General features: G+C 39.6%; 2 protein-coding genes across 5 annotated transcripts in view; one reads left to right on the forward strand and one right to left on the reverse strand.

Moving 5' to 3' along the window:
* LOC128889547 (centrosomal protein of 290 kDa) overlaps nt 1-18,607 on the reverse strand; it is a 76,218-nt gene that overhangs the window by 32,376 nt on the left and 25,235 nt on the right. The gene's annotated exons all lie outside the window — the stretch shown is intronic.
* The window catches only part of LOC128889548 (peroxidase), a 32,943-nt gene that overhangs the window by 6,153 nt on the left and 8,183 nt on the right, over nt 1-18,607 (forward strand). For all 4 annotated transcript variants that reach the window (XM_054147265.1, XM_054147267.1, XM_054147268.1 and 1 more), the window contains exons 2-16: nt 490-684; nt 6,894-6,973; nt 8,359-8,452; nt 8,903-9,094; nt 9,180-9,376; nt 10,856-11,108; nt 12,680-12,825; nt 14,839-15,080; nt 15,576-15,708; nt 15,814-15,941; nt 16,156-16,265; nt 16,547-16,639; nt 16,915-17,084; nt 17,874-17,982; nt 18,486-18,576. In XM_054147265.1, coding sequence (XP_054003240.1) covers nt 490-684; nt 6,894-6,973; nt 8,359-8,452; nt 8,903-9,094; nt 9,180-9,376; nt 10,856-11,108; nt 12,680-12,825; nt 14,839-15,080; nt 15,576-15,708; nt 15,814-15,941; nt 16,156-16,265; nt 16,547-16,639; nt 16,915-17,084; nt 17,874-17,982; nt 18,486-18,576 — 2,233 coding nt within the window. The remainder of the gene's footprint in view (nt 1-489; nt 685-6,893; nt 6,974-8,358; nt 8,453-8,902; nt 9,095-9,179; nt 9,377-10,855; nt 11,109-12,679; nt 12,826-14,838; nt 15,081-15,575; nt 15,709-15,813; nt 15,942-16,155; nt 16,266-16,546; nt 16,640-16,914; nt 17,085-17,873; nt 17,983-18,485; nt 18,577-18,607) is intronic.

Consider the following 18,607-nt stretch of genomic DNA (forward strand, 5'->3'; position numbering starts at 1 on the left):
TATAAATTTACTTACAGAAAATATTGCGCGAATCGATACTTTCATCGATAGGAAGTGACCAGAGTTGTTCCGAATTAAAATTGAATTACGAACTATCATCATAAAGTAACTCGGTTGCATCGCAATTCAATTACATTCACATGTGTTATTCAGAAGTCACACGATGTAATTTAATTGGATTCAAACAAGACACAAGTGATTATCAGTGATGAATACGTTCTTCTCATTATAATTTTAACATTTGTCGGGTTGTATTCAATGTATAGCAACTCATTGCAATATCAATTTTCAAGTTTGTATAATTACGAAGAAATCTTAAATAAAACACGCATATACGTATATATTAATGTTATTAAAATGGGATCATTTTTGTTGTATTATGTGTACCGTGAATTTATTCAGTACGAATAAATCGACTGAAATGATATCTTTCTCATGAGTCTAGGAAACATGGCTCTGCCACTGATCGTCGCTATTATAATGTTGCAGATCCACGATAGGGCGGATACGATCCGCAATAGTCGGACTCCTGCTGCTACTAGTCACGTGGAGGAGCAGCTGCAACGGGTTGCAATACCAGTCAGCTGAGGCTTATGCAAACGGCGATGACTGTGCTCTGATTCTGGCTAGTTCAGGAAGGACGAACGCCTTCGATTACACCTACAATCTACTTCGTGGCTCGTTGTAAGCGATCTTACAGAAATTTAACACTTGATATTAGCTAAATTCTCAACGATACCTGACCAGTTTGTGGTTGACGAGCATCAACCAATTAACAATCTTCGGCATTTGTGAAATTCGATAGAGCAAAGAATACCAAATGATAGAAAATGATACTCTATATGATAAGAAGAAGAACTTGAAGAAAAGGCAGAGATATATTGGAGAAGTAATTTTGTTTAGGTAGAGTTATTTGTAGGCTACTTAATTTGTGGAAATATTAGCTAAATAGGATTATAGAGATTTCACAATATTCCACTGTTCCGCAATAAAATTTGTATAAATGTTTATTTAGATATGTTTAAGACCGCCAAGTTTAACACGTCAGACGTGCCGCGCGATTTAAAGGAGATCGCAATCTCAATTACTGCGTACCATTAAATCTGTCGATCCAGTGACAAAAAATGTTACCGATCGCCCTCGGGTCCCTCTTTCGTGGCATTTCCATGCATCGATATCCCGTCCCGATCTCCGTGTTCCACTTAAAAGGCGCGTGCGACGTACAATTGTATCTTTCGTGCATTTCACGCGCCTTAAAAGTTGTGGCCGAAACGAAGCGTATTACTCAACGCGGCGGGACCTTCACTGACATTTTCGAGGTCTGGAGAAAGCAGGAACTCCGATCAGGATCGGTAATCAGGACTTTCTCTATGCACCTAACCTTTGTTCCTCCGTGCTTCGGTTTAATCGCGACTTTTACGCGTACCATTTTTTCCCCCAGTAACGTTGCTGCTCGATGTATCCTAATCATATATCCTCTTAACGATCCATCGAGATTGTAATCAATGACATGCGTTAGCATTTGTCAATCACTGTTCTTGGTATTCTTTGTCTACGTGTAACAGAGTCGAGGTAGATATCGAAGACCAATTCAATAATTATTTTCTTGAGTATTTTGTGAATAAATGAAATATTATATACGCAATGGCGGAATTTCAGGACTCTTGTTAACCACATTTTCTCTTATCGAAACACAACTGTGCTCTAAAATAACGAAGTCGGCTTTATAATAAATGGCCCAAGATATGACGACACCAAATTATTTTTATTCCTCGACGAACGTTATGCTACCTCGTGTTTAATGCACGGAGGAACGATTCCAACGATCCCGGGGTGCATCGTTCCACGCAGCGTCGAGGAACGCAACTCCAAGAACTCGTTTCAAGGTTTTGAACCTAGGAATTACGACAGTCCGTCCATTGTCTTATCCGCGTTGATAAACATAAAGGAGATCAGGTTTTCCGCGGCGTGTAACGGCCTGTTTTCATTACACGAACGTTCTCACGACCCGGTACATATTCAGATACGTACACTTTTATCCACCGTGATAAATTATCGTACAACGTCTCTGGTGAATTGCGGAAATAACCGGCTAACTGTACAAGTTTATTTTAAGCGTCGACTTTTAAATCCCTGACGTTTATCGCCTTTTTATTCTTTCTATCCGATTCAGTTATCTTTGAATTTTATCGTTTGTACTTATGTTAGTGGTGAAAGAGGTCGAAACATTTATGTAAATTCAACATACGTGTGTGCAAGCTATTGTCATGTTTCTTAATTTAATATTTAATAGATTCTTAGAGTTTATCGTTTCTATTCTAAAACGCTACGTGGATTACGGAATTTCTGTCTTTATAATAGACGTTGAAGTTGAAAAGAATTCACAAAATTCGTGGTAAAACATATTTTACAAATTAATATAGAAATATTGTATAAGAAAATAATATCTATATTATTAAATGTTTTTATAATATATCGGATTTAATGATTTTTCTATATTTCGAATTACAATTGAAATCTGTTCTCTATCCAGTGTTACTATAAGCATAAATTATAAAATTTATCCGCCCAATATTTGTAATCGAATTTTTTCATATCTAGTGGACCATTTAGTTCAAAATAAAACACATCCATCATAGAGTTTAAATTAGAATGCAAACGACTCGTTTAATTCTAATTGTATTTACATGTCATCGATCACTCGAGTCACGTCTCGTGAGATACATAATGCATCCAAGTAGTATGCAAATGAATTTTTTTTTATTGCACGTCGCTGCGATTAGAATTACGCAAGATATTGTATCATGATGATGCACTTGTTTCGCAAAAAAAAAGGAAAAAAAAAAAGAAATGTTTATAGTCGCCCGGGGACAAGATATAATGACACGTGTACGGTTCAGAATGCATCGAAACGAAATAAGTCGCCTATCCGTTATAAACATTGCGTTACCAATCACAGTGAAAGCCAGATCAGCGTGCGTTTCTGCAGCTAAAATGCAACTAAAATATTTTCGCAATCGGTGTAACGAACCGATGGAAGAATTTCCGTCGGTATTTCGATATTTACGGGACGGTGCACGCGACGAACAATATTCCGATTACGAGCATGGTTCGGGGACCTCGAAATTTAATCGTAACTTGACCAAATTGGATTTTGTATAGTCTGACTTCTATCGTTTTTTTCTTACGTAAAAGTTTACCGGTATCGATGCCATCGTCGCGATTCAGCCTTGCGTATCGATACTTTGTCAGCTGATACCGAATGGAATCTGTAGCTTATGCAATTAATAGATAGATCGTGTTCCTGTATTTGCATTCTGTGAGATGACGTAACTTTTCACTAGCGTTTTAAAAGTGTGACTTGCTCGTGTCGAATTGTTTCGAAATGAAAATATTTAAATAGGCGAATAAAATGAACTTCGAAGTTAAGAACTTTTTGAACTTACTTGAGTAATGTCATAGTCATATTTGAAAAAGAGAGTACCTTGATGAAATATAAATGCAATTATATTAATTACTGTTACTATGAATACTTAACAATTATTTGAATAAAAGAGTTTCAATAAGATGAATAAAATTCTTCTCAAACATAAAATGATAATTCAGGTGATTTGTTTGTCCTTCAATCTTCAATAATAATTTTCAATTTTCATTTTTCACTGGTAGAACTTCATAGATATTTATAGTAGTAACTTCTGACGTTATCGATGAGCACAGAGAGAACTAAAAATGCTTTTCGCCGTTTGAATATTTATTATAAACTGTCTAGACTTTACCTCGCTATTTAATAATTGACAATTTCAAGACCTAAATTGGTTGGCATCTTTGTGATCGATAAGATTATTCGAGGTAGTCGAAAGATTTAGAATTTATAAATATTTATTATTAGCTTTGACTCCGGAACGTTGAAACGTTCTTTTTTAAAGAAAAAACTTTTACCTTGAGAATTGTTATTTTAAATTACGATTTTATGGCGGAGATATATCAGAGGTCTTATAGTAAGAGATTCGTAGAAAAAGATTTTCTATTATTGAAAAATATATCAACAAATAAATAAAATAATTTTACTTTAAAATAGTTTTTCCCACCAAAATCTCTGTATGTCACGTCGTGCGACAGCGTGTTCACTCAACGTTACGCAGAGATTAACAACTCGAAATGTTATCAGACATCTTAACGTCATCGTGGACAGACCGTTGTCTCATTTATGTAACATGCAAGTCGTTAAAGAGTCCCTGCTAAATCGCGATCAAAGGTACTTTCTACCTACTTTGAAATTGCTCACGGCCAATTTTATTACGTTACTCGAAACGCAGCCCATGTATGCCGTTGCGGAGTAAAACATGTTTCAAACGTTACTTTTCCTTCTACGGGTGCCACGTAGTCGAGCCAGGTGAATATACAGAAATTGTTGTCGACGTGCATACTTAGCCGGTTTTCTATCGCGTCTTGTGAACTTTACACGACTTTCAAACAATTTTTATCATAATACGAGTCAATAAATATCGCGCAATAACATGTATTTATTGTTACTTGAAAAGTGGACATAAGTAATTTCATTATAGCTTTAGTTTTCAATCTCGATATTATCAGTAATATTCAGTATTAAAAGAATTTGTTTAATTGCAGATAATACAATTATTGATTAAATCTAAAGTTTCCCATCGAGGTCAAAAACATTTCGATAGTAAGATACCGTTGTTGAAAACTCGAAATGTGACCCAATGAATTTACTAAATTCTAGAAAGAAACAGTTGCAAATCCTACGAAGAAGGATCAAAATAAATACACAAAGACACTTCACTTCAGAAAATTATCCAGGCAAATTGCAATTTTTCCGAGTGAAATTCTCTTAAATGCAACTGGACCGAAAGAACACAACTTTCTGTTTACTTAGCCACGAATTCAACCCACGCGAGAGTTATTAGGCCAGTGATTCTAACACGAAATTGCGCGAGAATGAATTTTGCTGTAATTAAATCCAGAACCCCCACTCCCATAGTACGTTCTCTCAAATACTTTCAGCGTGCAGCCATTACTTCGTTTAATAAGGATTGTGACAGGATAATTTGTGGGAAAATATACTCCGAGCAGAAGTATGCTTGCGAAGAAATCATGGAAACCGTATAAGCCTCAAGAACTTCGGTAGAAATGGCTTTACAAACAATTTACGAATGCCATGTAAGCCACAAGAATGCCAATAAAGACTTACAATTACCCCCTGAAGTATTTAAGAGTTGATTAACAGAAAGTGTGTAACGGTTCGTTAGGGAGAACAGGACGAAACGGCAGAGTTTATAAAAATCGACAACGAATGATGAAGTTTAATCAGATCTAGCGAAGAACTATAAATGGGGATCTATAACACGATTGAATAATTACCATTTTCAGAAGCATTTTACTTGAGTGTTTGCTTAGGCATTTATATAAGTATAGAAACTAGGATAAACTAACTATCTGTTGCACGTTCTAATCAGTCTATACTTTAACTTTCAAGGTAAGTCAATTGAAATATTACTCAAGATTTCTACTGAATTTTTCACCCTTTCGAAAATAACGATTCTCCGTTGAATCTTTTTAATTTTCCGTCGAGTGAAATGAATTTGTTGTACATGCAGTTAGTCTTCCTTTCAATTTTCGATGAGCCAGAAATCACAAGTTGTTATTATTTCTCGAGCTGCATTTAACGAAACATGGTTGCCAGAATTTCATTTTTATTCAAGCGTACAAAACAGAGGTTAATTGGGGATACTCTTCGAAAACCTTGATTTAAAATACCAGGAGACTATACAACTGTGAGATAATATCAAACAGAACGGTACTAATTAATCATTTCTGGCGAAGGGCGTGAAGCAATAGTGGATTATTGCACAAGAAAGTGCTCCGCGCCCAATTAAAGAAAATCACATGAACGATTCAAAGCAATTCCTTCTCGTGATACCAGTAAGGAACCTTGATCCTCGATTATACAACATAAGACTGTAGATATAGAGCATATTCCTGTATCGGTGGAATGATACAGAACAAAATTCTGCACCTTCGTTTGATTCATACTTCGACGCATACTTCGCACAACAAAATCCTCTACTCCTTAGCGAATTAAAAAGGGAAAGAACGCTTTCAACGATCAGTTCGAAACTGAAATAACCATTAAGTAGCGGAGCAACCACTTATCATCGTCAATTGGTCGTGAAACGTCTTAAACGAGGAAACGAAGGCTGATCCGAAAGCCAGGCAGACAAGACGAAACCGCTACGGTCAACCTTCGAAGGTAAAAGCCACGAGCGGCACGTCAATGCCAGTATATTTCGTTGCAAGAAACAGGATATGTCGATTCATATGCACTCGTGAGTCCGCATGATGGTTTCGGGTTACCTTGATACAGAATATCCGAGAGGCAAATGCGTAGGTAGGGCCTGGGGGCGAGAGCTGCTCGCGAAAGTAGGCTGCAGGGAGTTGGGTAATTAAGGGGCTGCTCTTTCTTCCGAGCTGCCAAGTAGATTTCCTGGTGTTGGTACTCTTGTTGCTTAGAGTCTTTAATATACTTCGACCACATTATATTCAAAAAATGTCCAGATTGCCAAAGAACAAAATTCATTGGACTATCAAGGTGGACTGTTGTACGTAACTTGTAAACAAATCGAACAGGACAGTTGACAATTTTAGAGTATCTTGTATAGATACGCGTAAACATACCTGCCAAATTTCAAAAACGTATCTCAAGTACTTAGACTGCAAAAAAATCATGAAGACCTTCTCGAAGAAAGAGTACCCCTTGATTCAACGAGAAATAGACGAGCATAGAGCTCTTAGAGAAGAGGAGCATAATGGGAAGGGGAGCTGTGTAAACGATACCACGCGTTAACTTTCATTCTCGTTTCTTCATCTTTCAGCCCGCCTTCAGCTGGATCCCAGTCGTGCATCACCTACGACGCCGTCAATCGCGCCTACATCGAGGCGAGGAAACGCATCAGTAAGTGCACGCATACCCCTGACGAAACGAAAAAAAAGAAATGCTAACAATATACAATTATTGCGCACACGTTACACCTCGGGATGATCGACGACGTCCTTTGCAACTGGTGACTCGCCGCGATTCGTCACCGTTGCTCGAAACGATTACCTCGCCTCGTAACGATCCCTCATCCTCGACAACCATCCTTTGTTCTCCACTCGCGAGCCCGTGCACGATGTTGTCATGCGAATTGTCCGTCATTATTCGTAATCAGAGAGCAAGAGATACTTGACCTGATTGATCAAGAAAGTGGAGTACATCCCTGGTTGATGGGAACAGGCTGCCCTTAAATCACCACTATTACCGGTATTGCTAACCACTTCTTTGTCGGAGGAAATTGAATCCATTAAGGGACAGTTTATAATTTTTAATTTATTATATTAACAAGTGTGGAGGAAAGTCGTGTTTTGGGAATGACATTCTTCTTTTGGAAGAGTTATGGAGTATTGTATAAATAGGACACTGGTATTTGGAGTCATCTAACGATATCGAGATACTTGGACAACGTATGGCGTGGAACTGTACATTTTTATAAATATATTTCTCAGCGAAGAATTGTGATAATTTAAGACCTAGTTTTGTTATTCAAAATCTTTTTCTAGTTATTAGGTACCTACACAGTACACGATCCTATCACCTCTGAAATATTAATAAGAAACGCTCTTTCTTGCGCTACTAATTACATCCTATATCTTGTACTGTTCGATCATTCGATCTACATTCATCTTTCTCGTATTACAACAGTTTACATAAACATTGCTCGATATGACCACGTTTTTGCAACCTTCTGTGCGGTTTGTGAACTAGCAGCTCGCTTCGAAAGGAAACGCCTGGTCACTGGTACGCTTACATGTGGTTACCCTAAACTCTCGAATGTGTTAGGAAAGTTGTAGTACAGAACTGGTGGCAAGGTTTCTTCGATTCATTCATGCATTTCATTGTCCAAGGAGACTTCGGGCACCACCTGCACGAGACTTGCGCAAGAGATATTTCCTGGCCATGCATTGACATCAAAATTCTTGCTAATTTCAAAGAAGAACGAGCCATTGAAAAGTTTTTGATTCGTGGGATCTTCTCAGATATTTTAGTCAGCCTTCGTAAAATAAAACATATTCGCAACTGAATGCACAGTTCCTTTAATTCGGAGTTGATACATCCTTCTTTCTACAATAGTCGACTTACCGTACCTTCTCAGACATTTCAATCGATCTTCGCAAGACAAAATGTATTCCACGCAGAGTACATTTTATTTGATCTTAAATGCACACTTACTTTATCATTTCGAATAATTCATTGCCGTCATTCTAGTCATCAATGCTCATGTGTTTGGTCGTTCGATGCAGATGTGGCGCAACCCAAGGGCAAAACGTGGCGACCAGAAGACTTGGCCACGGTTGGAGAACTCCTCCTGGACATCAGCACGAATCTTGCTCATACGTAAGAACACCTAATTTCTACCTGAACTCAGCTTTCATCGTTTCGCAGTCTCAAACAAGCTATTATTTATTACATTATGACTGTTTGATTTGGAATTACTTGAAGGCTCAACAAATGTTAGATTCGTTAGATTTGTTAGTATGTATTAGAATGTAAAAGAATGGTACAGATCCTTTTCGAGCAAATAACTATGGAAGTAAACAGCAGAAACACAAGGCAAGTGTATAATAATAAAATGTGTTTCTTTCCAAATTTTATACTCGAACACAATCGATAATAGCAATTGCGTAACTTGTCGACTAATGTAACTAACTTGATAGCAGATTCTTTAGCAAACTGTTTTCGAAACACGAACGCTTTCACGATATGTAATGTCTAAAAAAATCCTCGATAACACATATATAAATGCGTATTTAGCTAACTGACGAGCACGTGGTCCATTTGATCCAGGTACGGGCTCACGTATGAAGAAGTCGAGAAGAGTCTACCGCTGATCGACACCTCGAAGACGTTGATTCGAGAGGTATGCCCGGCCTACTTGAGCGACGTGGAATGTCGTGCAGGAAAATACCGAAGAAACGACGGCCTGTGCACGAATCTGAGGAATCCAACCTGGGGTGCCACCTTGTCGCCTTTCCAGAGGTGAACTTTCGCGCGACGACCAATTTCGGACGCGATTTATATTTACTGCTAATTTTTCCTTCACGACGAACTCGCTTTTCCGCAGATTACTGACGCCTAGGTTCTCGGACGGTTTATCAGCGCCCAGGATATCGGTGACTGGTCACGATTTACCACTGTCACGCATCGTGTCGCGTACCATGCATCCCGACGAGGGTTATCACGATCACGCTGGTACAGTTATGGTGATCGCCTGGGGACAGTTCATGGACCACGACTACACGCTTACTGGGACCCCTCTAGGTACGATTCCGCGACTGATAATCGTCGTTTGCGCGGGAAAATTAGCATGCGGTTGTTGGATTTATCGAGGCTGATCTTAGGAATTCAAAAGGATCTGGAGAGTACGTAGGATAGCCGTCGCTGTTGTGGAACTTCGCGTTCAACGTACATACTCGGAAACCTGAGAATGTGGCATGCACACGCGTGGGTTGAAAGTGATAAAAGATGAAAGCGGGCGGCAAATGTGAATACGATTTTGAAGATTATCGAGCGTTACGTCAGCGTGACATTTTTCAGATATGCACCCACACTATTACAAAATGATCTTCAATCATAAAAATGATCCACTACCCAATGTGTGTCATCCTGAATCAGATTTCAACAAGAATGAAATTTATTTAGTCATATTTTGAAAAACTACAGAAAATAATTTCATTCGCCTAGAATGAAAGACAATAAGCAGAGCCCTAAGCCTCGCGCGTCAGTGGATAAGAATTCGCGAACCATAAACGAAGAAAGCAGATTTGATTCTCAGTCAATAGCAAATTATGCAATAGGCTTCGGTTCAATTACATCAGCGTGTCGAGACGCTCATATATAGCAAGCGTCGTAGACGGCTCCCAAGCCCTTCTACGTCGAATATTTACCGTCTATCGAAACTAGGGTAACTGCCAGAGAAAGCGAACGATCGCCGTCCAGATAACTGGCAGGGGGGCCGATCATGTGACTACCGTTTCCACGGACCGTGCGATCCGCGCCAAAATCGCACATTTATCCTGGAACTTGGTAATTAGCCGCAGGAACAGAGGACAGTGGTTGCGCGTTACTGCTCGTGATTTAATTGGGAGGTTCTGGGAAGAGGGAGGGTTCTGCACCTCGGTATTCAAAGAAATGAAACGCGATTCGAGCTGGGGATGGCCTCGGAGCGCAAACGTTATTCGAATTACAATTTTAACAAAGAAATGGAGTTGACCCTTTGGATCGTTTTTGGTAGAAATCTGAATCTAAGAGAAATCTGGGAAACTTTCAAGCGATACTTGAAATGCTATTTAAAATATCTTCAACACGGATAAAGTATATTTCTCAAATTCTACCCTAGCATTCGATTTCTTTTGGCAGAAATTTTACTAAACAAATAACACGTATATTTCTGAATCATCCGAAACACCGAGAACCCCGTTCACGCATTTTACGTCATACGGATGTGTCTCAACAATTGCACTCGAACAAACAGCGGAATGAAAAATAAATTTTCTATCACGTCTCGCTAAATGATACGATACAATTGCCCGATTTCGCTCGAAACGCGAAACACGTAGCGCGGGAATGACGGCGTTTCGTCCTAGATCAGCTAGAATGTATCAGTATCTCGTTGGATCGACGCGGGAATGTTAACGACGCCCGTGAAGCCGGCCTCGTAGAATTAGACAGATAACGTTATCAAGCGTTGAGTATACCAGTGCCACGAGACAGTATGATCGATGAGCAACACTCTTGCAGATCCCCTGAACCGAAACGACCCCGAGGAATGCTGCCATCGGCCGCCACACCTGAAGAACCCTTACTGCAACGAGATCCTCATACCGGAAGACGATTATTTCTACAGGTTGTTCAACGTGAAATGCATGGACTTCGTTCGCGCCTTTCCCGCCGTACGGCCTGGATGTCGACTGGGATCACGTGTGCCGTTCAACCTTTTGACGGGAGTGTTGGATGGGAATACAGTCTACGGGATCACGGAAACGTTCGCCAGGTAATATCTTCTTTCCAGGATCTCTCTTTGTTCCAGCAGCGATCGACAGACGTGGCGCAATCATTGACATTACTACTTAGTTTCCCCGATGCTGCGCGAAGGGAAGCGTAGATCAATCGTCAACAATGCCTGGCACCGACGGCGACTGTGCGAAGATAATTCCGAATGTTATGATTGCTGTGATTATTGTGATCCTTGTAATTGTTTTGAATTGTCCGATTAACGTTCACGATTACTGTGTTTGTGCGGTAATGTTAGATTATGGTGACGAGTGACTGTGATAATAGGTAATTGCAAGGATCAATGACTACGATGATCCATGATTAAAACGATTGTGATCATTCTGATGACGGGTGATCGCGATACCTAACGATTAATATTTATTTGGTTATTCTTTACAAACGAATGGTACGGTTACTTCAGAAATGAGCGGAATGAATTTTCTACGCGTAGCGTAATATGAAATATAGAAATATTCGATAACTGAACGACGTATTTGTCGCAATATCTAACGAGAGAGTCAATCGAAGAAATTTGTTTAATTTCAATGATAGGCTCGAGTATTCCAAATAAATTTTCCATTACAAATACACACATGAATAAACTTTGCACATGTATGTATTTACAATGAAACATTTATTTGGAAATGCCAAAGCTGTCATTTATTTTAGACAAATTTCTTTGATAGACATAAAGGGTACGAATATTTATGGGACTGTCTGTATGTATACTTCTTTTCTTCATCACAAGAGCCCCTATTTAAAATTGTACATATCCTAGGAGCTTCTCTATCGCAAATGAATGTTGTCAATTCAACGTGGTGAACATCTGTAAACACCATCCCAGCCAAAGTATTAATCCTATTCCTTGTGAAAATTTCTACACGGTTAAAATGTCGTTTCAAGGCAAATGTGAGCTACAATAAACCAACTACCCTCATAAAAATTCAGGAATCCTATCTATACTTATTTTCTTCAACGACTCAGCATCAGAATTAATTACTTTACTTCCTTACTCCCTTACTTACGTTATAACATGCAGTCACCGTGTTAGAAGAAGCTAATGCGCCCACCCAATCGTCATTCGCTACCAAACAATGCCTTCTCCTCGACACACGTGAACTCGCCGCAGCTACTTCGCACGTTAATATTAGTCAAACATCGATAGAAACAGACTCCGAAGCGTAAATGCGGCATTGCCCCATAACTTATGCTCCCGAAAGAAACATCGAACAACGTAATAACAGTCACACGATAATAGTCACGCGTTCAGTTATCGAACCACTTGCAACACGCCTGCCGAAGTGCGCTCGCTCCTCGAAACACCTCAAAGCTGGTACGTCCGTTACGTCAGCCACGACAATAAATCAGCATTACGTTGTTCTATATTTTCTAACGTAGCGTACATGCATTCTGTTCCTCGCACTTTCTAGTCTGCTCGCATTATGAGATCCACGATTACCCAATCGAGGCTGAGCACCGCTCGTGATCTTTCCCTAGCTGGGAGACGAAATTTCGTCTTAGCGATCGCATCTGCCGTGAAAAACCACCCCGTTTTGTTTATACTTTCAGGAAACTGCGCACGGGTTACGGGGGACTGTTACGGATGAACCCGGTGTTCTCGGAGTACGGCCTGAAGGATCTGCTGCCTCTGAAATTGGACATACCGGACGAGGGATGCACTCGACCCAATCGATCCATGTACTGCTTCGAAGCAGGTAGATCCTTGAATACGAAAGCATTACGATGGTTGACCTATGACTCGACGAGGAATTTGATTAATTTATGTCGAAGGGTTCTCCAAGAGGGATTTCGGGATTTTGTTCTTTAATAAAACACAGATGGAATGTGTATACGGTTTTTGTATTTTAAATGAAAGTATGCCAGGTTACGCCGATTGGCGTATTTTGTTGTTAAAAATGTACCAAAGCCGATTGTGATTTAGGTAGCATACCTACTAGGGACACTTTTGTTTATTTTATCTGAATTCCTCATTCCGTCTGAAAGAAACCAAAAACCACACTGTTCACATGGGTGACTCGCAACTGTGTAATCGTAGAAAATAATTATCTTATAAAATAATTAATATAGTGGTCGGGAGTATTAATTCAGCTTTAAACTGACTGTTGCATCGGATCGATGCATAGTGGACAACGAAAAAATTCATTATAGCTAAGATTTTATCTCATCTCCCCCTCTTCTCATTCGGACACATTCACCGAGTAGAAAACACTTTTTCTCACGATGTGTTCAACCGATCAGAAAATCGCTCGCATCCTACGTGATAATCGTGCGCGCGCGAGATGAAACAATTCGATCGCTATGCACGGGTGCAGTAACCCATAGTTAGGGATAGGTAACGTGCATCATACTTGAGGCTCAATAATACTGGCTTCTGAGAAGCTGAAAAACATTTACTGGTCAAAATAGGATCTATAAACACGGTTGTCTAAATTGGAGTAATCTCTAAATAAACTGGATCGATTGACCCCGATATTATAATAAACTACGACGTTGCACTGCTTTCAATTCGTTTCTCGTTTCGTTTTACAAATTTCCACTCTGTATTGGGACAATTGATAAACCACGAATTCTATGTTTCTCAAAATCGAAGTAATCAATAAATAAACGGACTCGATTGACTGAAACAGTTCGAAAAGAGTTTCAGTAAAATAAGCCCAAATATTTGCCTTCGATACGTTGCTCGTTTCGTTCCACAATTTACCTCTTCATTCTAACGTGATTGACAAACCACACATCCTGACGTGTTCAACTAGCTTCAAGCTTCCAATTAATCTACGATTAATCCCATTTAGCAGCACTTTTCAGTCATGAAATTCCGAAAGACTTCGCGCGTTTACGAAATCCTCCATTTCGTATGCGAGAAATCAACTAGGAATGATAGTAGTCGTGGCGTTATCTAGCGCCGCCAATGTCGAAATTCACTTAGAACGGTCGCATTCTGGACCGTCGAGTCGAACAACGTTGATAGCCGTTCGATCGGTCGATTATCGGCGTATAATGCGATGTATAAGCGTGAAAGGGAGCGGCCCGCGATCAAGGTCGACGACTTAATTGGTAACGTTGCCACAATGATCGACAAGAAGACAATATTTGTATATGGCCGATCATAATTGAGCCTCTTTTTCGCAACACGCTTCGTTAGCGATCACTTTCTTGCGTTTGACCTTTCATAATCACGCTATGATTTTCGATCGGCACAAGGATCAGATAATTTATGCTGTTGACGGGATATAAAGTAGACTTACAGGTTTATTACAGGTGAATTGAACATTGTGAATAGAAATCCACCAACATATTTAATGAAGTCCAGAAGACAAATATTGGATTTAGAAAGCCTAAAACTAAACTCGAGCTTCCAACTCCTCCAAAAAATTGATTCTGTACACGACAACCAGCCCACACATTTACGTTCTGAAAGGATATAGATTCCCTTTCAGTTTCTATTTATAGTCGTTAATCAGCCATCGAAGAACCTAAGAATGCAGGAAACTCGTACTTCCTATTCCGTGAAAACAAAGTAGCTGAAGTCAATGAATTCACCGATGTGAAGAAACTATGAAGGAACGATTTCTTACGATTACAGTGTTCATGAACGATGGAATGCAGCCAATCCACTTTCGAATCAGGAAAATAAAGAGCATTTTTGAAAGATCGCGAGAAACATTCCAGCTGAACGTGCCGTGACGTTTTTTTTTTTTTTCCTTCAGGTGAGATACGAGTGAACGAGCAACTGGTGTTGACCTGCATGCACACGTTGATGGCACGCGAGCATAACAGAATAGCCAAGCAGCTGAATCAGATCAATCCACACTGGGACGACGAGACGTTGTTCCAGGAGGCGAGGCGAATCGTCATCGCTGAGATCCAGCACATCACTTACAACGAATTCCTGCCAATCCTGCTTGGGAAGGACGTCATGGAGAAATTTGGGCTCCTTTTGGAGAAGAACGTAAGACACGATACTTGGATGAATAATTCTTTATTGCATTTATTACTCTGCCTGTTCTATGAAGCAATTGAAATAACAAAAAGAAATTATTTTGTGGGATATTATTCTCCCGTAGGTGTAGAGTCTTCTGGATTAGTACATTATTATGTAGTAACAGTAATAAATTAGTTGTTCCTTTGGTAGTAAGAATAATTTGTATGTTTCTTAATCAGGAATGTTTTGGCTAAACTGGTAACCCCTTTCAAGATTGAAAGATACCTTCAACAAAAATGCATGGTAGACGATAATGTACTCATAGTCATTGTTTACCAATTATTTGATTACACAATAATGTGCTAATCCAGAAGACCCTACCTACGACTGAACAAAATCTAAAAGAATCAGTTTTTGTTAATTCAATAGAAATACATTTACCCAAGTAACCAGCACATGAAATTGAATACAAATAATCTCATCTGTATCGTATATTAATCATGCATTATTGAATTCGTCCAGTCATACTGGGACGGTTACGACGATAGCGTGAATCCAGCAGTGATCGACGCGTTTGCCTCAGCAGCGTTCAGATTCGGTCACTCTTTGCTACCAACGGCGGTCGAAAGATGGAGCAAAGCTCATAAATTTATAGGTGAGTCGAAGTCACGTCGAATCTCAATTTATAGAAAAAAAAAAAAAAGAAAAAAATAATTTAGTCTCAGCCATAGGTAATATAACTAATATGGTTTCATTGAAGCTTCGAAGAGACTGTCAGACTTGATCAGAAGACCCTACGATTTGTATCGTGCTGGTGTTTTCGACGAATACATCATGGGTCTGATGAACCAGGTCGCTCAAGCTATGGACGACTCCATCACGCAAGAAGTATGAAATTCTGTTATAAAATCTTCGAGTAATACTTAAAAAGAATATAAAATTTACCTGTTGTTTTCGTTATTTTACTCGGAGGAGTTCAAAACGATACGAACAATACTTTGCTCGGTGTTCGAGCGATAGATGTATTGTTTAACGTTAAAAAAAAAAAAAAAAAAAAAAAAAAAAAAAACACACAGAAATGATTCATTCATCTCGATTCCAGGTCACGAATCACCTGTTCAAGAAAGCAGGTGCTAAGTTCGGACTGGACTTGGTTTCTTTCAATATGCAGCGCGGCCGTGAGTTTGGTATCCCGAGTTACATGGAATTCAGGTTGGTAAACATTGAAAGTAAAAGTAAATATATCGCTTGTCATATTTAGTACCAGTAGCAATAGTAAATGTAGTCTCGTTAAATGTAGATAATTTAAATATGAATAGATGTTTCGTATTTTTTAACGTACTATTCAGACATCGATTTGGAGTGTCTGACCATAAGTGGAATGAAATTACTGGGCTTATGGTCAGACGTAACGTCGATCCTACAACGTAACTGCCATATAATTGACGAAAACTGACTGGTATCAACAAATGAACCTATCTACCTTGCTTCAGGAAATTCTGTGGGCTCCCCTGGGCGGATACCTTCGAGGAGTTATTCGGTTCTATGCCGAACGAGACCATCAGACGTTACAGCTCTATCTTCGAGTGAGTAATCGTCCCCAAAAAGAATCCATTTTCAATTCAATTTTAATTCAATGTTACACACGTAGCCAAGATTCCAGGAAGTTGCGAGTGGGTTAAAAATCGTGATGAATGAATTCGACACGAGACGACGGAGTTCATTAATAATTCAAAGCATGCTAAGTTCGGTCCCCAGCTCATGAATCACTGTTACGCGCGATTACGCATCTCCGAATCGGCTTCGAGGATTCGCGCGTAGAATTCCCAGAATTAACGGTGCGATTCCATTCGATTTCCAGGCATCCAGCTGACGTTGATCTCTGGTCGGGTGGCGTGTCCGAAAGACCACTTCCTGGTAGCATGCTCGGGCCAACCTTCGCCTGCGTGATCGCCACGCAATTCAGCTATTCCCGTCGCGGTGACCGATTTTGGTACGAGCTGCCGAACCAGCCGTCGTCCTTCACTCTCGGTAAGCGAACCTTTCGAATCGAGAATCTCGACTCGATCCCAAGGACTCGTTTCTCCGATCGACGATAGAAAGACTCATGGAGGAAGGGGGACTGTGGCTTTTCGAGCTACGATGATCTGTTTGACAACGGATCGGATACATGACGACGATGGTTTCGTCTTTTATATGGGGTTCATGGGGTTTGGGAACGCAACAACTGATCAATGAGATATAACAGCAATGTTGTCGCTGAGAAAAATTGAGATAGTAATAGACTGTGGATTTTGTCCATGTATGATGTAATAGAATATAAGATATATATGCCAAACATAATCAAACGATACATGCACTTATGCAAAACGAGATATTAATATTATTACATTCATTAATAGAATATGTTCTACATACATTACGTATGTTTTTTGTATTTCATTGAGGAATGAATCTTTGAACAAATATTTGTAAATTTCATAAATACTTTCAATTTTACTAATGTGTTAGAAACAGTGCTGACCCATGAACTTTACGAAAATAACATTCAATTATAACAAACGAATTTCTACTTTTAATAATTATCAAGTGTACTTGCAATCAGGTTTAGAACCTAGAGGGTTGGTAATTAAACGCAACAAAATAACGACTAATCACCTCAATTTTCCAAAAAAATGATCACAAGAAACGAAAATGAACTCCTATAACCTTCTCCCCCCATAGTCTTCAACATATTTCACGCACCAGTCCTTCCAGCCTCGAATACAACAACGCAAGCACTCCGAAACTTTCCAAGTTTGAAATTTCGTCGTTTTCCAGAGCAACTGAACGAGATTAGGAAAATCAAGCTCGCTCGAGTGATCTGCGACAACACGGACCTGATCGACACCATACAGATCTACCCCATGGTCCTGCCCGACCACGAGATGTGAGTAATAAATTTTGCCTGATTTCGTGCTCGTTCGCGATGCACGAAAGGCATATTTGTGAGAAATTCTCGAGGAAGAACCTGGCTGCCGCTTTGGGACTATTTAAACGTTCCTTTTAACGTCGAGATTCGATCGACGCTATTGCACCGTGAGAATCGAAGTCGTGCGAAGAAATCAGCAAACGAAAGCAACTTCTCTCGATCGAACCGTCGTTACTCGTTGAGCGAAGTCGAACCAGAAATTCGTAAATATTTTAAATCGTTGCGCGGTGCTGATGTTATCTACGTTTTATTTTTTTTTTGTATGTTTGTTTAGTAGTTTGGTTTAATGCATTTCATCGGAACGCAAGTGATCTCTTTACTCAAAATTGTTTACCGAATCATGAACACGTATGTTACATACCGAACTGAGAAAATGAAAAACGAAGAGATTGCTCGAATCTACTGGAATAAATTCTTTCGAAACAACCCCACCGGTACTAAAATGGACGTTTGCTTCACAGAAACCCTCGAGTGCCGTGTAGGAGCGGAATTCTCCCCAGCATGGACCTAACTAAATGGGCCGAATACCCCACTCACAATCACGCGCAATACGTGAGTAATCTAGAGGGCTATTATCAACCGT

This window comes from Hylaeus anthracinus, unplaced genomic scaffold (genome assembly GCF_026225885.1).
Source record: "Hylaeus anthracinus isolate JK02 unplaced genomic scaffold, UHH_iyHylAnth1.0_haploid 11997, whole genome shotgun sequence".
In the NCBI taxonomy this organism is placed as follows: Eukaryota; Metazoa; Arthropoda; class Insecta; order Hymenoptera; family Colletidae; genus Hylaeus; species Hylaeus anthracinus.